The sequence below is a fragment of the Acinonyx jubatus genome, chromosome D3, assembly GCF_027475565.1.
Source record: "Acinonyx jubatus isolate Ajub_Pintada_27869175 chromosome D3, VMU_Ajub_asm_v1.0, whole genome shotgun sequence".
NCBI classification, from domain to species: Eukaryota; Metazoa; Chordata; class Mammalia; order Carnivora; family Felidae; genus Acinonyx; species Acinonyx jubatus.
This window is the reverse complement of record NC_069392.1, coordinates 45,398,777-45,426,570: the sequence shown is the minus strand read 5'-3', so window position 1 is coordinate 45,426,570 and position 27,794 is coordinate 45,398,777. Positions and strand designations below refer to the sequence as shown.

Sequence of the window (27,794 nt, the reverse complement as noted above, 5' to 3'; positions counted from 1 at the left end):
GACTCTCATAGCCCCTTCCAGCAATTGCCCTAGTTGTCTCCTTCCCTTTTTGGCAAAATTTTGGGCTGTACTCTCTCTGTTTCCTTCTCTCATTTTTCGTGACCCACTCTACTCAGATCTTTGCTTTAGTACTCTCTCAGTGCTCCACTGCAAATGCCCGTGACAAATTCACCAGTGATCTCCTCACCAAATACAGAGGTCTTTTCCTAGTTCCCATGTTATTTAGCATTGGTGTTTGACATAGTTTATCACTTAACTCCTCTTTGAAGTACTTCTCCGAAGCTTACAGGACACCACACACTCCTACTTTTCCTTCTGTCTCTCTTCCTCTCTTTTTTTTTTTTTTTTGTTTTGTTTTGTTTTCTGTGCTGGTTCTTTCTCATATCCTATCAGAAGAAAAGTCCTTGGATGTCTTCCTGTTTATACCTCACTTTCTCCTTTAGTGATTGTTTCTACTCTCATAGCTTAAAATACAATCTATTTGCAAATGACTCTCAGAATTCTCTATCCAGCCTGGACCTCTTCCCTGAACACCAGATTTGATACCGAATTGTCTACTTGACCCCTGCACTTGGCTATCTGACAGCATCTCAGACTTAACCATGTACGAAACAGAGTTCCTGATGGTCTCTGCTCCCTCTGCAGTCTTCCCCGGTTTAGGTAATGATGGCTCTGTCTTTAGCTTAGGCCAAAACTGTGGAGTTTTGATTTCTCTTTTCTTTCATATCCCGTAGGCAGTCTATCAGCAAGTCATTTAGGCCTTCCTACAAAGTGTATTCAGGCTATGACTACTTCTCTGCTCTCTTCATTGCTCTTGCCCATCTCATCTTACCCTGACTGTTGCAGCAGCCCTTTAAGGGATCTTTCTGATTGGACTCTTGACCTCCCCCTGACTCCTTGTTGGCCAGAGAGACTGTATGCAAATGGAAATCAGATGATGTTACTCCTCTGCTTCAGAACTCTCCAAAAGCTTCCCATCTCAGCATCAAAGCCAGAGTTCTCCCAGCCATCTGCAAGCTTTAAGCCATCTCTCCTCCCCCACCACAACTGCCTTGCAGAACCCGCCTCATCTCCCTGTTCTCCTGTCAGGTCTCCTTTGGTCACTAAGGCACGTTTGTGTTTAAATAAGTGTCTTTTTTTTAGTGGTAGGAAAGACCGAAAAACAAAAAAGGTCTTCAGGAACATAAGGAAGTGCATTACCCTTGAAAAGCAGTGATGGAATGGCATGGAAGAAGGGCATTAGAGTCCATGAAAACTTGAAAATGTGTGTGTAAAGGGGACGCCTGGCTGGCTCAGTCGGTTAAGCGTCCGACTTCGGCTCAGGTCACCATCTCGCGGTTTGTGGGTTCGAGCCCCGTGTCGGACTCTGTGCTGCCAGTGAGGAGCCTAGAGCCTGCTTCGGATTCTGTGACTCCCCCTGTCTCTACCCCTCCCGTGCCCATGCTCTGTCTCTGTCTCTCGATAATAAATGTTAAAAAAAACTTTTTAAAATTAAATGTGTGTGTAAAGGTGCTTTGTAAATCTATAAAACAAAGTATGTACTATATGGTCATGAGGATATATTTTTACACTTGATTGCGCTTTAGATGTGGGATCAAACCTGAATTTTCTTGTACCCTGGAGGTGAGGGTGTGATTCGGCCTGGCTATGGATTCAGAAGTAATGCTGAGGGTCATTCACGTGAAAGAGCTCCATCCTCTTCTACCAAAACAACTCGGTAGACTTGGAGAAGAGCCCTTACCAGCTGTAAAGGAGCAGACTCACTTTAACAGCTATGTGGCCATTGTGGGGAGTCGCCTAAAGTACGTATCTTTAAAAAAGCCTTGAAGTTAGTATAGTGTTGGTTCTGTAACCACAAAATAAAGGTCAATGTAATTCTTTATCTGAGAGATAAAATTAGATGTTTTAAAATCGAAGATCTAGGGCTTCAGAGTTAAGCTAATACATTCTGTGTTGTAGCCACACATCCAATAATAAGAAATAAGGCTAATGCTGTTTAGCTGATGAGAGTGTGGCCAGTTGAAGGTAGCTTACCAGATTGATCAAGGCCAGAATTTCACCTAACCTGTAATTGGATAATTGGACACAGTATTCTGTGAATACTCATCACTTACTCCCCACTTAGTATGCCTTTGCCAGATTTAATTATTGTGTCTGCCTGACTTAACCTCTGTGGAACGTGGGTGAGTAACAAGGCACTTTGTAGAACGAGAGTAGATAAAATGTGCGTGCACTGGGTAGCACGTAACTTTTTAAAACTCTTGATTCTTTAGCCGGCATCTGTTCACTGTTGGTGTGAAGAACACTTTGGAAGTGTTCATTGTGAAATTTCACATGCCAGCATGAAAGAGAGTAAGACAATAGATTGTGTTGCTGTGGTTTGAGAAGACTAGTGGAAAGGCTTGTATTTGCGTTAGTCTAAAGTGATACGGACGTGGAGCATATATATGTTTCTTATTAAGTGTGTGATGGTTCAGTCCTTAAATTATTCCTAATAAAGTCTGATCTTTATGTTCACATTGTGATGTGTTAATTTTTGTTATGGGAAAGTTATAGGGCTGAGGGTATAAATTTTGTATTTCACTTTTATATTTAATTTGAAAAAATCACCATATTCTAGAAATGTTCTAATGTGATTATAAACCCATATGCTGGACTTCACTGATCATGAACTTCCACTCTGCATACCTTTATCAGTAGTTTTGCACTAATTTTTAAATGCCGGGTTGTCCCCTGGTGTTTCTGAAGGCCCGAGATTGGAATTACATCATTCCAGTGATCTAATAGGCTGAAAGGTATGGATGGCCGTGAAGTATATTCTTAGATGCCTCTCTAAAGCAATAAAGAGCTCTTCACTGGTGTAGATCTGCTCTCAGGTGCGGTCAGTGTACATGATGGAAGAACTTGCCGTCTTGTGTGCAATTTTAGAGTGAGGTTTCTTCCTTCAGTGCGGAAGATCCTGTTACTCTTGAAGCAGGTACACGTGCAGCCAGGTCATCAAGGTAAGAGCAGGAGTAGTGGTGCGGGCCTCTTCTCCTGCTTGTGCTTCCCACCCCTTTCCCTGCTGGTAAGAGCAACTGAAAGCATGTGTCCAAATAGCAGAAATGAAGGGATGCATATTTCAGATGGTTAAGGATAAATTGGAGTTTGAATAAGATTCTGTTGAGGGAACACTATATTTGGGGGCCTCGATCATTTATTTTGCCACTATTCTAAAATCTAGATGAATGTAGGTATAAAACTAACCTATCTGTAACTAGAAGGGTTAGTTGAGTTACTAAGTTTAGTTGATTCATATGTTGAAAGGTTCAGTGTCAACAGCGTATTTGCATTTTGATGTTTGAAAAGCCAAAAAGAAAGGTAAAGCTAAAGGGAGTGGATGGGCAGGGGTGAAGGAGCTTGATTCCTCCTCAGAGGTATTTTGGAATCTACACATACAACAATGCTGAAAGATCTTTTCCATTTGAAGAGAGGATCATTTTGGACATTATGCTCAATTTTGTAGTCCTTGTTTACAGATAAATGAATTGTCTAACCCAAGAAATGGTTGGATTTTTTTGTTTTAGGTTTATTTTGAGGGAGAGAGAGTGCGCATAGGGGAGGGGCAGAGGGGGAGAGAATCTTAAGCAGGCTTCAAGCCCAGCACAGAGCCCAACACGGGGCTTGATCTCAGAACCTCAAGATCATGACCTGAGCCAGATCAAGAGTCAGATGCTTAACTGACTGAGCCACGCAGGAGCTCCCGTTTCATTTTTAAGTTGACTCCAGCCATAATAGTATTTCCTCTGGAGGTAAAATCCAGATTATAAGGATATTTACAAGTATTTTGCAATTTCTTGAAAATTATATAAGTATTTTTTTCAGTTTTTCACATCTTTGCACATTTATCATTTATTGCTATTTTTATTTCATGATCACAGCTATAATAATAATAATAATCTCATTACCATAATGATAAACACTTAGGTGCCTGAAGACTGGAACTATTCCCAAGATAATGAAAGCTTTACTCCATTTCGGTTATGAACTTAGCATTTCAGTAAAGCTGTGTTTTTAAGTTCTGTCACTCTTCGCTTGTTGAACCTGTTTATGTGGCTGTCAGGGACTCAGGGCTACAAAGGACTCTGGAGTCAGAACCAAAGGGAAGGGAGCGTGCAAGTGGGTGTCAGGAGGTGAAAGGGTGAGATTCAGCAGAGAGTAATTCAGAGAGCAGCGGAGAGGCTTCTGTGGCTCCCAAGACCCAGAGCCAGAACTTCGGACCTGGAGGAGGTTGTAGAGTACCCCCATCCGGTGCTTTTCAAACTGTTGGAACAGCCCCCACTTTGGATGGAAGCCAAAGAAAGCCATAGCGCTCCTGAGTGTACCAGTGTCACCCAGTGCAGCTTTGGAAAACCTCTATTTCCTGTGTTGGGGTTATTTCTGAGATGGGTTCTGCTCTGCCCAAGTTAAAACACACACACACACACACACACACACAAGTTTGGAGACTACTGATAGAAGTTTCCACTGTTGTCTAATAATCTAATTTTCAGGCAAGGAAGTTAAAGAACATGAGACTTCTGCGATTGCACAGTGAGTAATGGCAGACCCTTTGGAATAGAACTTGGGGGAGATTGCGGAATAGTTGTGATTTCTAGAGTTCCAATATCAAGACAGGTGAAACTGTCCACACCAAATCTAGCACCTGCTATTTTACAGGAGGATCAGCTTACTTAAATTTCAGAGGGTATTAGTTAACTGCAAAGGTTGGGATGCTCTTGAATTAGGAAGAATGGATGATCTCATTAAAAGATGAAAAATGAAACCAGGCATTACCTTTTTTTATAATCTTTTTGTTGTTGTTAGTGTACTAAATTCAAGGTAAAATAGAGAACCATAACCAAAATATGGAATTGAAAAATGGAAGTTAAAATGTCATTATGTGGCCACTCATTTCCTTTCATTTGATACTCCAGCTCTTTCAGAAGTAAACTCGAGGATTGTATCTTATACTTTGATGTGGTATACATTTTAATATTTAGAATGGTTTTAATTATTTTAGTCAAAATGGGCTTAATTTCATGATTAATGTCAGAGAGAGATACTCTGTCTTTTTTAAATTTTATCTGACTTCTAAATTGGCTCACGTTCTTATACTAGAATCTTGATCATTTGAGCGAAATTTGCTAGTCTTAATCTATTTTCATTAGCTAGAGCTGTTGTGAGAAAAGGCCCCACAGGAAGAACAGAATTAGTTTAGTAATTGTGCTCATTCATCCGTGCATGCATATAACACAACTGTTTTCATTTCTGATGTTGTGATGGAACTGGATCAAAAGCAAATAAATTTTACATCCCTTTGAATAAGCGTATGTCTCCTGTCACTGAAGTCTTTTTTTGTGTATCTGTTTTCTTGCAGGTGAGGAATTTTAAATTGGAACAGGAGCAAGAAAAAAACAAAATTTTGTCAGAAGCACTGGAGACTCTGGCCACTGAACACCATGAATTAGAGCGATCTCTGGTTGAAGGCTCGCCACCCCACAGCATCCTCAGCGAAGACGAGTTCTATGATGCACTATCAGGTAAGTCTAGAATCCTGCCACCTGTGTTGTGGGTGGTTTGAAGCCCACCACCTGAACGTCTTCTTAGAGATGTCACCTGCAGTGTCCTGGAGACAGCAGAGGACATGTAGCACCACAGCTCCCCACACAGTTTCTTTTTGGTGTGGGGGTACTGAGGCAGGAGGCTGCGAGTTGGGACTGAGTCCACCAACGTGGATGGAGAGGGAGTGCTGTGAAAACTCAAGAATTTGTTCAGTGACCATTAAATACCTCCTACTTCAGGGTGCTATTGTATGTTTAAGGGTAGAGCAAGGGACAGTTTCTGTCATCAGAGAGTACTCTGAATCCTTAAAGGACAGAGATGAGTATGGTGGTTGCGGTCCAGTATGCTGAGTGCCAAAGAGGGGAAATGGCAGTGTGGCTGGAGCAGAGAAAAGAAGTGCTTAGTTGTGCCTCAGAAATACATGCCAAAATGAGCAGGGATCCCACAGCCTAAATTGGAATCCTGCTTCTTACACCAGCTGGCTGTGTGACCTTGGGCAAGTTCTGTGACCTCTAGTTCTCTGTTCACACATATTTAAAATGGGGATAATTACAGTATCCATTTCATCAGGCTGAGTCAGGATTAAATGAGTTCCTGTGTGTAAACTGTGTTTAGGACCATGCCTGTCATGTCCAAGGTGCTCCAAAAAAGGAGACGTGTGGGGAGGTGGGACTGACTTGGGAGGGGATGTCCCACTAAGTAGTTAGGACCTTTGAGGAATTTGCTTTAGAATTTTTGAGGTGGGGTGCTTGGAGGAGTGGCTGCAGACGAGTGAGGCTGAAACTAACTCTTATTTGAGGACATCAAGTTATTACAGAATAGGTGGACATACGCAATGACTGATCTTGTAGAACTTGACCGTGAAAGCGGGAGACCTCCGTGAACAGGGAGTGAAAGGGTCACATTCACAGTAGGAGATTAAAGGAAGTGCAGTGAGAAGTAAGAGAAATGGGAATGAAAGAAGATTGGGTTGAGGAAATGAAAGACAACAGTGTGATCATATAGGACAGGGAAAATGGTTGTTGCTAGGCTTACAGAGAAGAGATTTGTTAAGGTAAACAGATTCGTTATTGTGGGAAGTGTGATATAATCAAAAGAATGGGAAAAGTAATTTTAATAGCCAGATTATGGAGTAGAAAAGATGATACTGATGATGATGTCATTTGGATAAGGCATTTTGTGAAAGGAGTGACTCATTGGGAAGAGAAAGTGAAGCTAGGATTTGAAGGCAGTGAGATAAGTGATGAGGCAAAGGAAGTATTTAACACAACTGAGGGAAGTGGGGGGTGGGGGGCGGGAATGACATCGGAGCCTGCCAGGATTTTTTCACACCTACCCTGGGCCAAGTCCAGTAGTGTTATCTCCTATATTCCTTCCGTTTGGGGACATCCAAAAGAGAAAGTCACTAGAGGGATCATAGGATTAAGTGCAAAAAGATCTGAATATAAAAGAGCCCAGACACTTGAGCTGCTCATCTTTCCCCCACCCCGCTCCCCCAGGCTATCATTATTTCTTTTTTTTTTTCTTTTTCTTTTTCTTTTTTTTAATTTACATCCAAGTTAGTTAGCATATGGTGCAACAGTGATTTCAGGAGTAGATTCCTTAATGCCCCTTATCCATTTAGCCCATCCCCCCTCCCACACCCCCTCCAGTAACCCTCTGTTTGTTCTCCATATTTAAGAGTCTCTTATGTTTTTGTCGGCCTCCCTGTTTTTCTATCTTTGTTTCCCTTCCTTTATGTTCATGTGTTTTGTATCTTAAAGTCCTCCTATGAGTGAAGTCATATGAAATTTGTCTTTCTCTGACTAATTTCACTTATCATAATACCCTCTAGTTCCATCCACGTAGTTGCAAATGGCAAGATTTCATTCTTTTTGATTGCCTAGTAATACTTCATTGTATATGTATGTACCACATCTTTTTTATCCACCATCCAGTGATGGACATTTGGGCTCTTTCCATACTTTGGCTATTGTTGATAATGCTGCTGTAAACATTGGGGTGCATGTGTCCCTTCAAAACAGCATACCTGTATCCCTTGGCTAAATACCTAGCAGTGTAATTGCTGGGTCAGAGGGTAGTTCTATTTTAATTTTTTGAGTAACCTCCATACTATTGTCCAGAGTGGCTGCACCAGCTTGCATTCCCACCAGCAGTGCAAAAAAGATCCTCTTTCTCCTCATCCTTGCCAACATCTGTTGTTGCCTGAGTTGTTAATGTTAGCCATTCTGACAGGTGAAAGGTGGTATCTCATTGTGGTTTTGATTTGTATTTCCCTGATGATGAGTGATGTTGAGCATTTTTTCATGTGTCGGTTGGCCATCTGGATGTCTTCTTTGGAGAAGTGTCTATTCATGTCTTTTGCCCATTTCTTCATTGGATTATTTGTTTTTTGGGTGTTGAGTTTGATAAGCTCTTCATAGATTTTGGATACTAACCCTTTATCTGATAAGTTGTTTGCAAATATCTTCTTCCATTCTGTCAGTTGCCTTTTAGTTTTGCTGGTTTTTCCTTTGCTGTGTAGAAGCTTTTTATTTTGATGAGGTCCCAATAGTTAACTCTTGGTTTTGTTTCCCTTGCCTCCGGAAATGTGTTGAGTAAGATGTTGCTACAGCCAAGATCAAAGAGGTTTTTGCCTGCTTTTCTCCTCGCGGATTTTGATGGCTTCCTGTCTTATATTTAGGTCTTTCATCCATTTTGAGTTTATTTTTCTGTATGGTGTAAGAAAGTGGTACAGGTTCATTCTTCTACATGTCTCCAGTTTTCCCAGCGCCACTTGCTTAAGAGACTGTCTTTATTCCATTGGATATTTTTTCCTGCTTTGTCAAAGATGAATTGGCCATACGTTTGTGCGTCCATTTCTGGGTTCTCTATTCTATTCCAGTGTCTGTTTTTGTGCCACAGTTGCTCATCTTTTATGTTTTTTTTTAAGAGAGAAAAAATTTAATGTTCATGAAAAAAATTGTAATAATTCAATATGAAAGTGTGTGCGTTACTCAGTGAAATTTTCCCTTCGTCCCTTATCCTAATGTACAGTCTTCCTTGGAAGTTCTTATAGCCTGATATATTCTCTTCCAGGCCTTTTTAAAGCATTCCCATGTGTATGCGTATGTTTACATACAGCTTTGTTTTGTTTTGTTTTTAATCAGGAATGGAAATAGCTGTATCATTGTTCTGGAGTTGCATTTTTGTTCTTTTTTTTAATGTTTATTTTGAGAGGGAGGGAGGGAGAGAGAGGTGCACAAGTTGGGGAGGGGCAGGGAGAGAGAGGAATCCAAAGAATCTGATAGCTTGGAATCTGCTGATAGCTTGGAGCCTGAATCAGGGCTGGATCTCATGAACCCTGAGATCATGACCTGAGCTGAAATCAGGAGTCAGACGCTTAACTGAGCCACCCACATGCCCCTGGATCTGTGTTGTCATGTAACGACATAACTTGAAATTTTTCCCATCAGTAGTACAATTCTAGCTCATTCTTTTTAAAGGTTGTATAAAAGTCCGTGATATGATTCACCACTGTTTTCTTGATTATTCTCTACTTGATAGACATTTAGCAGCTACTGTCATCTTTCTGCTTCTCAGACATATTTTAACACTCAAAACACTCTCCAAAATCAGTCTTCTCTGGGACGAGGAGATAAAAAGAACTGTAGTCCCTAGGTGAGGATTGGCAAGTACATCGCATCTCGAGTACCAATTCAGATTGGTTTGCAGTACCTGCTGCTTTAAGGTTGGCTGTGTTGAGAAGGACCCTGAGGCTGAGTGCAGGTGCCTTGGTCAGTCAGCATGTGGCACCAGGGCTGTAGAAATGAAGGAGAGGGCAGGTGCCATGCCTTTGCTCCTTCCTGCCCTAAAGGACTCACCTGAGTTTTGTTACTCTTGCCTCAACAGTAGCCTTTCTGTGGCCACTCTTACTGTTTCCTGCTAGAAATCTTGCAAATCATTTGCAGTGTAGAACTGCATTAAAATTAAGAATCAGAAGCCCCAGCTTCAAGTCTTGAGTTGCTGATGACCTCGCCAAATAATTCATTGAGGTATAAAAGCCGCCCTTTGGGAATGACTTCCATCTTCTCACTATAGTCTTCACACTTCACCCTTCACTCCCACTTCATTCTTCCTTTCTGTTAAAAAAAAGAAGAGGGGCGCCTGGGTGGCTCAGTCAGTTGGGCTTCCTACTTCGGCTCAGGTCATGATTCATGGGTTCAATCCTCATGTCAGGCTCTGTGCTGACCGCTCAGAGCCTGGAGCCTGCTTCAGATTCTGTGTCTCCCTCTCTCTCTCTCTCTGCCCCTCCCCCACTCACGTTCCATCTCTGTCTCTCAAAAAAATGAATGAACATTAAAAAAAATTTTTTTGAAGAGAAGAAATGTTCCTCCTCAATTGAAGCCGTCCCTTCCTCATATCATATATTCATGTACCCATCTCCTTGTACCTTCTCAAGAACTTTTGTTATTGTTTCTTCTGCCTTCATTTTTATATCACATCATTTTATTTATTTATTTATTTATTTATTTATTTTTAATGTTTATTATTTGAGAGAGAGAGAGAGACAGAGAGCAAGCAGGGGAGGGGCAGAGAGAGAGGGAGACACAGAATCCGAAGCAGGCTTCAGACTCTGAGCTGCCAGCACAGAGCCTGATGGGGCTCGAACCCACAGACAGAGAGATCATGACCTGAGCTGAAGTCGCCCGCCCAACCGATTGAGCCACCCAGGCACGCCAATTTCATTTATTTTTTTAAGAGAGAGCACAAGCAGGGGAGGGACAGAGAGAGTGGGAAAGAATCCCAAGCATGTTCTGCACTATCACCACAGTGCCCAATGTGGGGCTCCATCTCACAAACCATGAGATCATGACCTGAGCCAAAACCGAAGGTTGGACACTTAACTGACTGAGCCACCCAGGCACCCCCAATATCACATCATTTTAAATACTAACTTAGCATTCTGTAGTAGTTTCCTGTCACTGCTATGACAGATTACCACAAATGTCTTTGAACAATGCAGATTTATTTTCTTATGGTCCTGGATGTCAGAAGTTCCAAAGTTGAGGTCTTGGCAGGGCTGTGTTTCTTATGGAGGCTCTGGGAAAGAATCTGTTTCCCTGACTTCTTTAGTTTCTGGAGACCACCTGCATTCCTTGACTTGAGACCCCATCCTCTATCTTCAAAGCCAGCAGTGTGACATCTTCCAAGCTCTCTCACTGACTCAGACTTTTCTCCCTCACTTTTTAAAGGACTTTAGGTGGGGCGCCTGGGTGGCTCAGTTGGTTAAGCGTCCGACTTCAGCTCAGGTCAATCTCACGGTCCGCGAGTTCGAGCCCCGCGTCGGGCTCTGGACTGATGGCTCAGAGCCTGGAGCCTGCTTCCGATTCTGTGTCTCCCTCTCTCTCTGCCCCTCCCCCCGTTCATGCTCTGTCTCTCTCTGTCTCAAAAATAAATAAACGTTAAAAAAAAAAAAATTAAAGGACTTTAGGAATTACAGTGGCCCGCCCAGATAATCCAGGGTAACCTACCTATCTCAAGGTCCTTAATCACATCTGCAGAGTCCTCTTACCATACCAGGTAATCTATCCACAGGTGCCACAGGTTAGGACGTGGACATGTTTGGGGGACCATTATTCTGACTACCACATTTATATCTCTAACTCAGACTCAGCTGTCAGCTGGATAAATAAAAAATGAATTTTTGATCTTTCTCCCAGATCCTCTTCCTGGGGTTTGCCTCATTTTAGTGCATAGCACTTCTCTCCTCTCAAAGCCAGAAACCTAGGAGTGATTTGTGACATTCATGTAACACATCCATGAAACCCAGCCCAAAGCTTGTCCATTCTACCTTCATACCTCAAAGCCATGTACTGTTATTATCGTGTAGGGTTAAAAGGTAGGTGCTGGGACGAGAGGCTATTGATAAATTGTCACTCTACCGATTCCTATGCCCTTTGGAAAGTTACTTCACTTTTCTGTGCCTCATTTCTTTATCTGCAGATGGGTTATAAGATAATGATAAATACTTAAAACAGTGTCTGGCACTCTGAGCTCTCGTTATCATCACCTGCACTATGCCCAATTTTGTCTAGCCTCTTACCTACCATGCTTCCAGCCTTGCCTTCCTGGAGTTCACTCTGTGCACACACCCACGGTGGCACTTTGTAGACGTCATGTCATTGCATTCCCCTGCCTGGAATCCTGTGGTGGCTTCTCATTGCACCGAGAATAAAAATCAGACTCCTTAACCGGCCTTCAAGGCTCTTGACATGATCCAGATCCTGCCTGTATTGTCAAGTCAGGCTTGTCTTCTTGTTCCCTTCCCCTCACTAGCCTTACGGGCTTCGTCCAGCCCTCAAACATAGTAGTGGCAGCAGGCTATTGGATGTGGCGTGAAATAAGACCAAGAGAAAGTATGCAAACCTGTATTACACATAAAGCTTATTTTTATTTATTTATTTTTGTTTTCTGTGTTTTTGAGAGACTCTGAGCGTGAGTAGGGAGTGGCAGAGAGGGAGAGATACTTAAGCAGGCCCCACACCCACTGTGGAGCCCAACCTGGGGCTGGATCTCACAGCTGTGAGATCGTGAGCTAAGCCGAAGAGCCTGGAGCCTGCTTCAGATTCTGTGTCTCCCTCTCTCTCTTCCCCTCCCCTGCTCACGCGTTCGCACTCTCTCTGTCTCTCAAAAATAATATTAAAAGAAAAAATTAAAAAAAACACCAAGCTTTTTTTTTAATAGGGGTCTCAACAGTAAAAGATTATATCAAGCTAATATTTAAAAGATGTGAAAAGATTTTTAAAAATTCTTCTCTTAAAATATTTGTAAATTACTTTGACTAAATGTTTAATCTTTTTAAAAGTTGCTTGCTTACAACTTGTGTTACTTCCTTTAAAATAATAGGATAATTTTATTTGTTTAGACATGAAATCCATGTGACTTCCTGTTTTCCCTTCGCTACTTTTCCCTTATGTCCCTTTAGGTTTTTGCCAATAAGCTGGATCAATGAAAATCTAGTACAGTGGGTGAGATAAACCTTGATGCAAGCATACAGTATAGCCTAATTTTTCCAGCCCCATGGGATCTCTTGATCATATAAAAATTGTTTTTTCAGTATTCTCAGTGACTAAAGGTTTCATAAAATTCCATAAAGCAAACAGATTTCTTTTTCACAATTTGAATTCTATTATGTAACGTGATCTGAAAGGAGCTACATCTTTGTGTGCGTGTGTGTGTGTGTGTGTGTGTGTGTGTGTAAGAAAAGAAATGTTTATATTGAGTGAGATTGCTGCTCTTACTGTCAGTGACCACCTCCTGGCATACGGCTAAACGTTCGTGCATACTGAAGCAAAAAAATGGAAGAAGAAACTAACAGCTGATTCTGTAGAACATAGTCCGTTCTGTGAGCAAATAAAGTACAGAAATACATAGAACCACTTTAAGGAAGAAGAGAGTGGTTCCTCTTTCATATTCCTACCCTTTCTGTTTCACTTTTACTTTATTGCTACCCTGTTCTCCTACCAGAGCTCTCAAATACCTCTCAAGTACTTCCCCGCCCAGTAGTCTTTCCTGACTCCCTCTGGCAGAATTAATCCCCTCTTCTTTTGTGCTCCCTTGTTGACACTCCTTTATAACCACTTTCATTGTACTGTGCTGGTCTCTGTATGATCATGGTTGCCCTGTCTACTTAAATCCCTGAGTTCCTTTCTAAATGTTGAGTACAAGTTTTGAACAAATGCCACTGATATTTCTGTCCTCCCTAAAAATATATTGGTATTCACTACAAGCACAAGAGGATCAGTAATGCCTGCTGCATGTTCCACTTTGGGTTCTGTGTAGCAGAGGAGGGATGGCAGACCATCCCCGGGAGTGAGCCTGGGTGAGGTGGTAGTAAGAGATACAATTTGTTCTTGAGGAATTTACACTCTGGTTGGAGCTATGAGACCTGCTCATGGCAGTGGGGGGTAGGGGGGGATGAAAAAGTTGCTAAGAAAGGGAGACAGTTCGGGGTGCCTGACTTTGTGAATCTGTAATATGCTAAGGAATTACTCTTGAAACATTTGTGGCTGCTATTCTTTAGAACTGGTCTGAGAAGTTTCACCGAAATTCCTGCCTTTTGGGTATTATAACTTCAAAATATATTGGTTTTCTTACTGTCTGTTCATTTTCCTTTTTTAGAAAACATGTTGAGATCAGTTGCTCAAGAAAGGCTTTCTTGCTAGGTTTTCCTCTTAATGCTATTTTGGTCGAAATGTGCATGAATAATGCATACGGTCCAATAGTGTAGACTGGCAAAACCAATAGACAGTTATGTCATGAAATTGAACCCAGTTTTAGCATTTCTCAGCAGTTGCAAGGGTGGGTGCTTATGTCTTTTTAAGTCAAAACTTTCAAAATGGAAACAATTTTGGTTTTGTTGGGAGGAGAGGAACACAGGAACAGTTAGGACCTATGTCAAATAAAGTTTAATCCAGTAAGTAGTACAGGTAATAGTGGAGAACAAGTGATCCCATCTGCATTGACACTTTCTGTATAGAAGACACAGGATCTGAGCAAGGTGGTCAACGTTATTGAGAAGAAGGTGGTTCTGTGTACACTGTTCTTTATGTTCCCAGGTCCGGTGTTCTTTCCTTCTACAGTTTACTTTATTTTTAAATGTTTATTTACTTATTTTTGAGAAAGACAAAGTGCGAGAGGTGGAGGGGCAGAGAGAGAAACACAGAATCTGAAGCAGGCTCCAAGCTCTGAGTTGTCAGCACAGAGCCCAATGTGGGGCTCTAACCCACAAACTGTAAGATCATGACCTGGGTCGAAGTCGGATGCTTAACCAACTGAGCCATCCGGGCGCCTCTCCTTCTACAGTTTATTTTCGAAATAACTATTCATTTCTTATCTGGCCCTTTTCTGTGTGTCCTTTAACTGTAGTCTGCACCTGCCTAAGATTTGGCCCTGTCAACCACCACTGTATTCCTAGCACTTATTTGTCTCTTGTTCCCCCCTCCACTTTTTTTTTTTTTTTTTTTTTTGAGAATGAGGTATACTGCCTTGTTCTTGTCCTTTTTCTTGTGATATAACTTTTGGTGTATGCCTTCCTTATAGCAACACTACATTTCCCTTAACTGCAGAAATCTTGTACTAACTTCTGTGTTTTGTCTACTGCCCCATACAAAACATTAATTAGTTGACATGATAGACAGCAAAATGAGTGCCACAGAGCATGGCTGTTACTTAGCACCTTCCATATGTAACGTGGTAAAACATTCTGGAGAAAATCTGATTAGTGGCAGGAGCTCTCAGTCTCATTTTCAGTTTGTAGCATTAAAAAATTATCCAGCATCTCACTTATCTTGTATATGTGTTGCAGGTAAACACTGCTGAATGCAATCTATCCTTAAGGTTTTGGGTTGACCTTCTGGGTTCATCTTCATTTTCTAAAATGTTTTTTATTAAATTTACTAAATTATTGGCTCCATTAAATACTGTAAACCATGTGCATTTAGTACTGTCCTCAGCATTGGGAGGATTTCATGAACCAGATGTGACTGTTGAGTGCCAGGTGCTTTGTTAGACACAGCAATACCAAGCTAGGTAAGATCCAGTCCCCCAGTCTGGGGGGTTTGCGGTCAGGCTAGGGGAAGAGATGAATACCTGGAAAGACAGTTTTGAGTGTAGTGTAGAAGGGATCTGTCCCGCCAGTCCACCGCAGCTGCTCATTCTCATTCTGGAGATCGGAGCTTAGAGTTTGCCTTTCTCAGGAACCATGTTGATGCCATTATCTATCTCCATTTTGTGTGTCTCACAGTTTTGTTTGTTTATTGTTGTTGTTGCTGTTTAAGTTCATTTTTGTTTTGAGAGAGAGAGAGTATTTGCATGAGCAGGGGTAGGGGAGGGAGAATCCTAAGCAGGACCTGGGGCTCAGACTCAGAAACCGTGAGATCATGTACACGTCTGATGGCTGTCTCCCATCATTCGACCCAGTCTCTCAAGAGCCTTGATTCTAGCATTGTTTTGACTACATCACATCATCTCCATCTTTACACCATCCCTCACTCCACATGTGCTTTCCATATGTGAGGCCTAGATTGCGTGGGGCATCATGTGATCAGTCCCCTGCCTTTCTCTCCCTGCGCTGTACCCAGCTGGCAGAACGCCAGACCATCCCTCTCCCCCTTCAACCCCAGTCCTCAAGGGACTAGGTGAGACTGGAGACACATCCAGGGCCACAGCAGTGGGTCAGGCTTTAAGTTCACAGCCGCTGACTTGTGGTTGGTCCCTTTTGCTGCCCAGCGGTCCTACTCCATTTCTGTGGTCCGTTGCTTTCACGTGCTGCTTTCATGCGTATCTCACCTAAAACTTGTCATGCCTCCTCCTCCATCCTGCGCCAGCTGGGGACATTGTTTATGTCACTGACACACTCCTCGTGTTTCCAGTATCAAAGCTGCCACACCCTTGGATGTGTACGTAAGTGTACATGTTGTGCCTTCTCTGCTTTGCATTGTTGAGGCTGCAACCTCCCTGTTTGTGCCTGGGGCCCCACCCCCTCTGACCTACAGGAGGACATCTATGCGGTTCCTCCCCTCTCCCAGGTAATCGCTTGTTCCTTGTTCCCATCACCTGTCTTACCTTTAAAATGCTAAATCTTAAAGTACCTCTGATCCCACATTACTCTCCTTCCTTACCATGTTGTCTTGAACACCCTCTGTTTATAGGTTTATTCTCCCCGTTGCACTCAGTGCTCTTGATCAGGTCACCACTGGACTACACTCAGTTGCCTGGTTGAGTGGTTCTTTCTCAGTTCTCCTCTTTCTTGACCTCTCACTGGCACTGAAAGTTGTTGATTACACCCTCCTTCATAGAACATTTTCTTTACTTGGCTTGCAGAACATCACTCTCATTTGATTTTATTTCAGTTTCCTGTGCCAGTCCTTTGGCATTCTTCTAGCTTCTGATATTAGAGTGTCTCTGGGGGTAGGCAGGGAACCTCTTTTCTGTCCATACTTGTCTCTCGGTCCTTTGTACTCAAAGTGTGGTCTGAGGATTAGGATCAATATCCCCTGGGAGCTTGTTGGAAATTCACAGCCTAAGGTCTCAGCTCAGACCTAGTGAATAAGAATCTGTGGGGTTTTTTCCAAATCTGTAGGTGATGCATACAGACATTAAAGCTTGATCCCTGTTGCCTTACATGGCCTCATCTAGTCTCATGCCGCTAAATATTATCTGTATTCTGATAACTCCATTATTTTGTGTCTCCAGCCTCTGGCTTCCCCCCGGATTTCAGACTCATTGTCTAACTACCCACTTGACATATTCACTTAAATGTCTAACGATATCTCCTACATATATTACAATGTCCCGAAGAGAATTCTTGCTTTCTGTTCAAAGCCAGGTCCTTCTGCAGTCTTCTGTGTTTTGGTAGGTGGAAGATCTGTCTTTCCAGGTGCTTTGGCCAAGGCTGGGAACCTTCACACTATCTGTCAGACAGTCTCGTTTTTGTGTGTCACATCCATATTCAGTCCCTCAACAAATCCCGTTACATGTACCTTCAAAACATATCAGACTCTGGCCACTTGTCATATCGGCACTCTTACCACTGAGACCCACGCCCCTACCACCTCTCACCTGGATTGTCACAGCAGTTTTCTCACTATTCTCCCTGCTTTCACCCTTCTCTCCAGCATTGTGCTAATCACAACGTTCACAGTGATCATTCTGAAACATGAATCCCTTCACATCAGTTCTCTGCACAAAACCCTCCAATGGCTTTGCTCCTTTGCTGGAATAAAAGCCAAAGTCCTACACGATCTGGCCCTCTGCCACCGTTCTGAAGTCTGCCTCTGTCCTCCTCACTTCTGTCACCCTGACCTCAGTGCTAGTTCTTGAACTTGCCAAGCATGTTCTCCCTTAGGCCTTTGCTTTTCATTATTTCCTCTGCCGGGAACTCTCTTCTCCCAGATATCTACAGTGCTTGCTCCCTCACTCAGAAAGACTTTCTTTTGCTCAGAAAGACTTTCACTATATCAATGTTTATTCCCTCCCCTTTTTTGCCCTTTAAAAAAAAAAAAACAACAAACCACCTTTCACATAATATTCATTTGTTTGGTGATCTCCCACAACTAGAATGTAGCCTCCTCCATGCGGGCAGGATTTTGTTCGGTTCATTCATGTATTCCCAGCCCCTGGAACAGTGCTAGACAAAGAAAGAGGTGCTCAGTAAATATTTGTTCAACGAGTTAATGAATGAGTACTACCCAGTGGTATGTCACGAAGGTTACAGAAATTTGGAGGAGAGGCTGCTGACCACTTGAGAAACTTGGACAAAGCACCACAATTGAGTAATGTTTTGAAGAGTCAGGAAAGGTTCTCCAGACAGATATGGCAGGGGTAGAAAATGCTTTGTGGGAGAGGACAACACATTCGGAGGTAAAGAAAAATAGTTTTCAAAAATGTCATGAACTGTGGTGTGGCTGAGGCAAGGGTGAATGTTGAGGGTGCTGGGGAGAGGTGACAAGATGAAGCCAAGAAAGTAATTTAGGACCAGCTGGTAATGAGTCTTGTGATAAGATTGTGCTGAAGAATTTGAATTTTAGCATATTGGTGATGGGGAGCCAACAGACATAATTATTAGAGTGACATCATATTACTGTTTTATCAAGATTCATGTATTTTTTAAGGTAAACATTGTGGAATTCTTGTAATTCCATTATACTGAGACAGGACTTTGAAGAAAATAAGACCTGATCTCTACTCAGGAGTTCGTACTCTGGTAGAGTGTGCTGTAGGAGTAAAGATTGATTCAGGGTCCTCGTGTCCTAGACGAGAGATGACAAGAGTTTGAATGAAAGCAATCATTGAGAATGGAAAGTTGCCGTTCTCTCTTTGTGTTGGTTTAGTGAACGCATGTCCTTCTGACCGTTTCTGAAGGGTCAGAGGCTTCCTCGAGGAAGCCTGGTTGACTTTCTTGACTTGATCAGATCTCCACTTGCATGCTCTGTGCACCATTTTCCCAGAGTTGAAATTCTGTATAATTATTGGTTTCTGTCAGCCCTGCCCATCAACCGGCTAGTACATTCATTTCCATGAGAAATTCTGCAACCCTGGCAACTAGCGTAGATTCTGGCACCCGTTAGGAGTTCACATATTGGAGCAAATGAAATTTTGGGATACAATTTTTAAGACAAAAATGACTGAGCTTGAACACTAGTTGATGTGGAGGATAATGATATATTTAGGGTTCCCATCTATTTTGGCACCATATTCGGCCCCCTTCTACATTCCTTGTCTTGGTTAACAGCATCAACATCTGCCCACTGGGAAAACTACACATGTGGAAGTCACCTTTACCCCTTCCCTCACACTTCCCCCAGTACACTCTGAGGGGGCCTTAGTTCACCTCCCCTTCCTTTGACCCCAGAGACGTGGAGGGTGCTTTTCTAACCAGTTTTACTGCTTCTGGTCTTTGTCTCTGCCAGCCATTTTTCACCTGGCATGTTGTCAGATGTGAGAGTCTGAAAAGCAGTCCCCAACGGATAGGTTTGCCTTCCAATCCTGGGAACCTGTAACTGTATGTATGTATGTATGTATGTATGTATGTATTTATTGGAAAAAAGACCTTGGCAGATGTGATTAAGGATTTCAAGATGAGATAAACACGGATTATGTGGGTGGGGCCCAAATGCCTTCACAAGTATCCTGTAACAGATAGATGGAGAGAGAGGAGACAGAGGCTGAGGTGATCCGAAGGCCAAGTGATGTGGCCACAGGCCAGGGAGTGCAGGCAGCCTCCAGACCTGGAAAACATTAGGAATGTATTCTCCTTTTAGTGCCCCCGGAGGGACGGTGGTCCTGCCAACACTGTGCCTTTGGTCCAGAGAAGGTGATTTTTGATTTCTGGCCTCCAAAATTATAAAGGACTAAATTTTTGTTGTTTTAAGCCACGATGTTTGTGGTAATTGTTACAGTGGCCATAGGACACTGATAGATCAGAGCTGTCTGTGAAGTCTAAAACTGACCTCATCACTCCCTGGGAAAACATCCCCATTACTACAGTTGAGTCCAAACTCTGATCTATTTCACTTTAAAGCTTCAACTCTGCTGACCACATCTTTTTCCTCCAGCCACCCTTGTCTCTAGCTGTACTAGATATTCTGGGCACACATTTGTTCTTTCAGGCTTTGGGGCTCTTTGCTGTTCCCCTCATACCCCTCATACTCTTTTTCTGCCTTAAACTAGTTTTTGTCATTGCAGCTCAAATGTCATCTCTGCTTGGAAATGTACTCTGGGTCCCTTATGAATGACTTCTTCAACTGTCCCCACAAATGCTTTGTATAAACATTAAGTTTACTTACATGTCTTATGTTTACCTATGTGTACTTATGTATCTTATATATTGGACTTTGAATACTTGGAGAGCACCAGCCTTGTCTCTTTAATCTTCCTACACTGTTTGAGCAACTAGCTCTTTACCTGGTGTGTGGTAGATACTTGGTAAATGTTGATTTATTAAGTTGAAGTCACAAGAAAAGTGGTTTTTTTAAATAACTGTGGATTATTCTGTAACTGGTCTTAGTTCTGCAGAGTGAATGTATATGTGACCTTCCTGAAAAAAATTATAAGGATGTCAGCAATCTAGGAAGCTGTGGATTTAATTGTCCAGAATAGATACACATAAGATTCCCAGTAGTCCACACAGTGTGGAATTCTTCATCTTCAATTACATGTGCAGATTTTGCAAGTTGTGGAAAACAGGAGTAGCTTTAGTTGCTTGGGGACAAGCCAGTACTTTTAAGAAACTCTGTCTTAAGCAACACTATACCATTTGGCTGATTTTGACCTTGGACATCATTCAGTGAAGATATGTCTGTCTAGAATGTCTCTCACTCTTGATGCTTGCTCCCAGGGTTCTGTTTCAAGCTTTTGTCACTTCCTTAGTAAATTATTATAGTAGCCTCTTGGCAGACCCTCTGGGCTCATTCTGACTTTCAGTTTACAATTTATTTTCAATGTGGTAGGTTTTTATTTATTTTGTTTGTGTTCTTTATATTTACTGGGTAATTTTTAAGTTTACACAACAGTACCGTAAGGCAAAATTAAAATTTGGCACTGATATTTTGAGCTTGGGTTACCTTGGGTTACTTTGGACATTTTTAGAATATGCCTAGTATGCGGGAAACCAACAATAAAAGTATTAAATTGAGTGTGTGTATCTCCTCATCATTTCCTGTTACCTTAAGTAACAGTGGAAAGGTTACTTGGACCTTCACAGTTCTTCCACATTTTGCTCCTTTGTACTGTTTGTTCACAAGCTCGTTTTCAAAGGTCATATAAAAATAAGTTGATCAGGATAGCGTTAAGAATTGTTGGCATGTTTACATTGTTAACTTTATGACCTCTTCTTTTAGCCTTTTAATAGGGGTAAAATTCAAAAAGTAGGGTGGAATTAATCCTCTTAATTCTGAATTTTTGAAGACTACTTTATTAAGGTATGACTGGCTTACAAAGAACTGTACATATTTAAAGTATGAAACTTGATAGAAATGTTGTAAAGTCACATTAACCCAGTCACAGCCATTGGCTGCCATGCTATTTGGATGAGAGAGAGATTAGGATTGTGAAGTGAAAGGAGATTGTGTCCTAATGTGAACAGAGCTTTAAAGATCTAGGCCTGTGGAGATTTGTCACATTAAAACATTCTATTAATATGCTGTTTTCATTGAGAAAATAATCAGGCAGAGTTTCTACTTTAAATGCTTATCTGTAGGCTAAAGAATTTATCTTGTAAAATAGTCTTTTTTTCAAAGTGTTATTCTCAGTTTCTCAATAAAATGTAATTCTCAAGTAAGCCACCAGAGTCCTTTTGTAACTAGGTGGGAATAAACAAAGGCACAAATATTTCTTTTCTCATTATTCGATGATACGGATTTTCCTAGTTACCCATCAGAAGTTCAGTAAATAACATAAGGCTATTTCATAAATTCCCTTACCCTGATTTTCAGAGGTTGATGAAGTATCCTGAAAATTTAGGGTGGCTTTACTTACAATACAGAAACACTTGTGTTTGTAGGGGGAAAACACAGCGGGAAATTAAAAAGATGGTGAAAGGCTAACTTTGTCTAGAATCTAGTTTGTGTATGTTGTTAAAATAAATGTCTTTTGCTTCATTTGGAAATATGTCTGTAGAAAAATCAAATAGTTTAGCTTCTGCGTTGTTTTTGTTTTCCAGTGGCATTGAAGTGAGAGAGCAGGACCAGAATATAGTTCACGCACCCAGCATGATAGATCTTTGGCTTAACAGGTTTTGTGTGCTTATTTGTTTGGGCTTTGTTTTATTTTTGTTGTAGTAAAGTATGTGTAATATAAAATTTGCCATTTTTACCGTTTTTCAGTACACAGTTTGGTGGCCTTGAGCACGTGGAGCACAGTCACACTGTTGCACAACCATTACCCACCCTCCCCCGCCCGAATTCATCCTTCCAAACTGAAACTGAAACTCCCAACTCTACCCATGAAAGACTAACTCCCTATCTCCCTCCTTGTGTGTGTGTGTGTTGTTGTTTTTTTTAAATGTTTATTTATTTCTGAGACAAAGAGACAGAGCATGAGAGGGGGAGGGGCAGAGAGAGAGGGAGACACAGAATCTGAAACAGGGTCCGGGCTCTGAGCTGTCAGCACAGAGCCTGATGCGGGGCTCGAACTCACAAACCGTGAGATCGTGACCTGAGCCAAAGTCGGTCGCTCAACCGACTGAGCCACCCAGGCGCCCCTGTGTATTTTTTTTTTTTAAAGCATGAGGATCATTGCCTTATGCTATTATAAGATAGCTCAGTAACCACCACAGTGCAAGCATTAAGCACTGTCTCCAAGTGCTTTATGCTTTCCATTAAGACATTACTATGTTGCCCATTAACATTGGATGACAGATAAGGTCTGGTTTATTTGATATTTATATGTATGGGCAAAATTGAAAACCTGAAGTTTTAAGATTGAGATTTAAGATCTCAGAAGTGCTAAGATCTACCACTGATATATTACTACTGGAAGATTTGAAAATTACTTCTATGGGCAGGCTTTACCTTGATCAGTAAACCTCCACAGTGGCTTTGGTGTTTTTAGGTATTTAGCTAAACATGTTTGAATTTTTGTTTTTTTAATGTTTGTTTATTTTTTGAGAGAGAGAGAGCAAGCTGGAGAGGGGCAGAGAGAGGGAGAGAGAAATCCCAAGCAGGCTCTGCACGGTCAGCTCAGAGTCCTATGTGGGGCTCAAACTCATGAATTGTGAGATCACGACCTGAGCTGAAACCAAGAGTAGGATACCTAACCGATTGAGCCACCCAAGTGCCCCAACATGTTTGAATTTAAATATATCTATAACTATGGGTCTACATATGAAATGATGCTATCCTAGAGACAGATTGGTGTGACTAATGCTATGAATGCAGTCTATTAAGAATAACTCCCTATTTAGAGGCAACTGGGTGGCTCAGTCATTTGCGTGTCTGACTCTTGGTTTTGGCTCAGGTCATGATCTCATGGTTCCTGGAAGTGAGCCCCCTCCTCAGGCTCCTGGGCCATCAGCACAGAGCCTGCTTGGGATTCTCTCTCCCTCTCTCTGCCCTTCCCCCGCTCACATGCATACACATGCTCTCTCTCTCTCTCAAAAAAAAGTAAATAAACTTAAAAAAAAAAAGACTCCCTTTTGCCAATTAGGTAATTATTTCATACTATGTATATTAGACATGTCTCTGTTCATAGTATTAGAAGTAATGAGCTTTTGTTCTTAATTAAGCGGCTAGTTAGTTTTTACCACAGGGGCACTGTAAATCATGTTGTTGATCATGGTTCCTTCTCTCCCTTTGAAGCTAAAATGCTCAGAGAGAGGTTTGTGATCAACCCCTGGCCAGGTGTACAGACCCTCATGGCATGCATGGGGACGCTGCCTCATTTCCTTCTTCATTTTACATCCTCCTTGCCCTCCTGCCTGCCTTGCTTTTTCTTTATCTTAAATTGGTCAGCTGCCCTGGGGACTCGAGATTCACCTTCTTCTCAGTGCCTGCGGTCACTCCCTACTGCCACACCTTCCTGGTGCCTTGCACTCCCATCCTACTGAATACCTCATTCCTGTCTGTATTGGGTCCTGCTCTTCCCTCTCCTTGGTAAAGTCCTCTCTCATAACTCTCCCCCCACCCCCACCCTTACTTTTGTCAACTTTGAGCTCCATCATCAGTTACAGTCCTTTCTAGACACCCTGTCCTTTTGGCCTGCTGTTCCCATTCAGACTTCTGTTATGGTACCTAGAAAACTTTACCAAATTCAGATGTTCACAAAATAGTCCACCTCTACTAGACCCTGGGCAGGGACCAGATCATACTGTTCTTTGGCTCCACGCTGCCTGCACTTGATAAGGGGAGAGGGGGAATGAATTAACCAGTGTCATATACCATGAATGAGCCAGTAATTCTGTAAGAATTGAAAAATGACCATTGGACTAAACAATATGGAGGTAATTGGTGAGCTTTGTCAGAGCCCTCCAGGGGAAAGGTGGGGATAGCCTGGTTGTATTAGGGAGGGAGGTTGGGAAGAAGGGCTGGGGGAGGGGAGAGGTAGAAGAACCAGGAGAAAGGAGTAGAAAGGCAGGCTGGGAGGGGGCAAAGAGGGCATGAGGTTGTACCTCTTGCCACAGAGGACAAGGGTCTGTACTCTCTGTCATTTGGTGGTGTATCCCTGGGAGGTAACCGCGGTGGCCCCGTAGTATGGATGAAGGGAGTAGGTCTTCAGCTTATATTCACCAAGTTGAAGTCTTGTTTTAGAAAAAGTTTCTTTGCCTCATAGGAGCTCTTAACTGCGTTACCTCTTTGGTGTTTACTGCACATGTCTGCTTTTTGTTAGGAATTTTCTTTTTAGGTGGACAAGTCCCTGTCTTATGATTTGTAGTCCTTAAACAGCAAATACATTGTGCTGTTCATAGTGCCATTTAATAAATGCCTGAGGTTTTTTTGCTTCAGTGCTTTTTGGTTTTCATGACATCTAAATTATAAAGTACTAATGCATCTTAAATAATACTAACCAATTCAGATAAAACTATTTTGTCTGACTCTTCAGAATCTTAAATTTTTTCATATGAAACAAATTTGAAAATGTAGGTGTGAAAAAACCACTCCTATTTCACCACCTAACACCACTGTCATCATCTCTGATTCAGGATTTGTTCAGACAACTTCCTCTCACCAACACTCTTACCTCTACCTGAGTGCCGTTTTCTTTTTTTAAAGATTTACATGAGGCACCACCTCTCCTACGTCGTCTTTCCTGATACCCATCAACCTAGCTGAGAAAATTGATTCCCTTACCTCACTGTGCCCTAGACAGACTTCTGTTATTTTACTGCTCTGGTCTGTATGTACATCTGAACCAGACTGGCCTCTCCTTAGGAAGGAGTAAAGTTATTTTTTTGCTCTATATTTTAGAGTTGCAGAACGATACCTTGATTATTTTTGTCTTTTGTATTTTGTTAAAAGCATTTTTCTGTTTTATTAAGTTGTATGTGTAAATGTGATTTTAACAACTAATTTCATCTGATGGCGGCTGTCCTTTCTTTGTTACTGGCTATTCAGGTTGTCTTTAATTTTTTTGAATACAAGGTTGTGTGACTGCCTGACAAAATTGACAGTGAAAAATATGTCTCTTTGAATTTATTATTAAAATATCTGTTTCTTTGTTATAACGTCTATGACTTGAACAAAGTATATTTTCAGAAATTCCAGTAAAATTATATTTACAGAAAATAAAAATTGCTGCCATTGAAAGACATTCTCCAAGTAACTTAACACCATTCAGAGGGGCCAGGGTTCAGAGTTCAAGATATGTTGTCCAACCTGCAATTGTACTTGTCCAACATTTGTTACTATGGTGTTTCCTGGCTTGTAATGGTTCCAACTTACAATTTTCCAGCTTTATGATGGTGTGAAAGTGATATGCATTCAGTAGAAACCATACTTCAGGGTATGAATTTGGATCATTTCTGGGACTAGTGCTGGGCAGCGGCAGTGAGCCTTGGCTCCCGATAGGCCAGTAAGACAAGCATTCTGCATCCAGACAACCATTTTGTTTTTCAGTATAACATTCAATAGATTATATGAGATGTTCAACACTTTATTATAAAATAGGCTTTGTGTCAGATGATTTTGCCCAACTAATGTAAGTGACCGAGCATATTTAAGGTAGGCTAGGCTAAGCTGTGATGTTGAGGAGGTTAGGTGTATTACATGCGTTTTTAACTTAATATTTTTTTATTTATTTTAGAGAGCACAAGGTGGGAGAGGGGCAGAGGGGGAGAGAGAGAAAGAGAGGATCTTAAGCAGGCTCCATGTTCAGTGAAGCCCAATGCAGGGCTCAATCACAGGATCCTGCGATCATGACCTGAGCTGAAATCAAGAGTCAGACACTCAACCAACTGAGCCACCCAGGTGCCCCATAAATTAATTAATTATTTTAACATTTATTTATTTATTTTGAGAGGGAGACAGCACGTGCACAAGCAGTGCGGGTTGGAGAGATGGGAGAGAGAATCTGAAGTAGTCCCCAGGCTCAGAGCTGTCAGCACAGAACCCGACATGGGGCTCGAACTCCTTCAATTGTGAGATCATGACCTGACCCAAAGTTGGACACCTAACTGACTGAACCACCCAGGTGCCCTGACCTAATATTTTGAACTTGATGAGTTTATTGGGACGTAACCCCATTGTAAGTCAAAGAAGATCTATAATCAACCGAATGTGATAAAAATAAGGTTCCTTGATGTTGTCTAAGTTATAGAATGCAGCAGAGGGAAAAGAAAGTGCTAAAAAATTTGATTTCCTGAACAGTTTAGCTGTAATACAAACTAAGCAGATGGTCAGTAAATTTAAGGAAGTTTAAGGAAGTTTGCTTGAATGTGTGTAAGAGTTCTGCCCTAGAGCTGAAGACAGTTGAGTGTATAGTCATCTGCTTAGGAAGGGAATTTAGAAAGTTACCTTGAATTTATATTTCAGTAGAAACACAGGCACAATTTAAAGTTTTTTGTAGATTGCTACTTTCAGCTGAAGTATATAGAGCAATAAATGAATCGGAGGACTTAAGTTCAAATGCCGGTTCACCTAACTCAAAAGCCATGAGACCATCAGCACACGTGTTAATAACCCCATAGTCCTGCTTTACTGTCACCAAGGCACCCTGGAAATGCTAAAAGGAGATGAATAATGTGATCATGCCTGAAAACTATAATGTGTTGTATAAAAATAAGTTGTCTTCGTATTCTCAAACAGGCAGATGGCTCTACCCTGAATACATAGCCAATTAGGAACATGGTATTTCTATCCTAAAAATGCCTGCCTGATAATTGGATTGTATATGGACACTTTGAGCTTTAGCTCTTGAGGATTAAAATAATATCATACCAAAAGAAGTATTTTTTGAGGTATTTTAAGATTACCTTTTCTTCTGTGTCTACTGTATCAAAGGTAATTTAAACTTCCCCTGAGTACACCGCTATAAGTTTTTCCTTATACGTGAATTCTAAAAACTGAATTTTTTTTTTTTTGGTAGGTTACCCTTAAGATGCTTTGAGAGGGAAGATAGAAATTTTGGGGGAGGGGGAACTCCTTCCTGAATATGATTTCTTAAAGAATTGGATAATCTTTGGAAATCTCTTGTAATGTCTAAAATCTGTTTAATTGTAAGTTTATAGTAGCCTGTATCTGTTTCATAAATCCACTTTAGCCTTATTGGGTGCAGGTTCCCTGAAATCCCTGAGGAGGTGGTTAATGGATGGATTGTTGAAGGACAAAGTAGGCTGCTTAAGTTTCAAAGCCTAATGCATTGAGGGAGATATCCATTGTTACTGCCACCTCGCACCCAAGTTCAGTTCATTGACTGCGAACCTGCTCTGCCACAGAGTCCGAGTCCGAGCGGTCCTTGAGCAGACTGGAGGCAGTGACGGCACGCTCCTCTGAAGAGGAAGGAGAGCACCTGGGCAGTAGAAAACCCAGAATGTCAGAGGGAAACGATTGTGGTGGTGGAGATGCTCTCTCCAATGGCATCAAAAAACACAGGTAGGACAGTCTTTAACAGTCACTGTTGCTGGCTTTTTCTTATAAAATACTTACGGGTTCATAAAGAAAAGCATACCTTCTCTTTGTTTTTTCCTGTCTGTGTTGGACATTTATATTGCCGTTATCACCTCAGAGAAAGGATTT

General features: G+C 41.6%; 1 protein-coding gene across 8 annotated transcripts in view; it reads left to right on the top strand.

Annotated features, from left to right (window-relative positions):
* The window catches only part of OSBPL1A (oxysterol binding protein like 1A), a 266,965-nt gene that overhangs the window by 156,857 nt on the left and 82,314 nt on the right, over positions 1–27,794 (top strand). For 7 of the 8 annotated variants that reach the window (XM_053206295.1, XM_027068657.2, XM_015076139.3 and 4 more), the window contains 2 exons: positions 5,399–5,561; positions 27,494–27,650. In XM_053206295.1, the coding sequence (XP_053062270.1) occupies positions 5,399–5,561; positions 27,494–27,650 (320 nt within the window). The remainder of the gene's footprint in view (positions 1–5,398; positions 5,562–27,493; positions 27,651–27,794) is intronic. The other variant, XM_027068658.2, reaches the window with a different exon arrangement.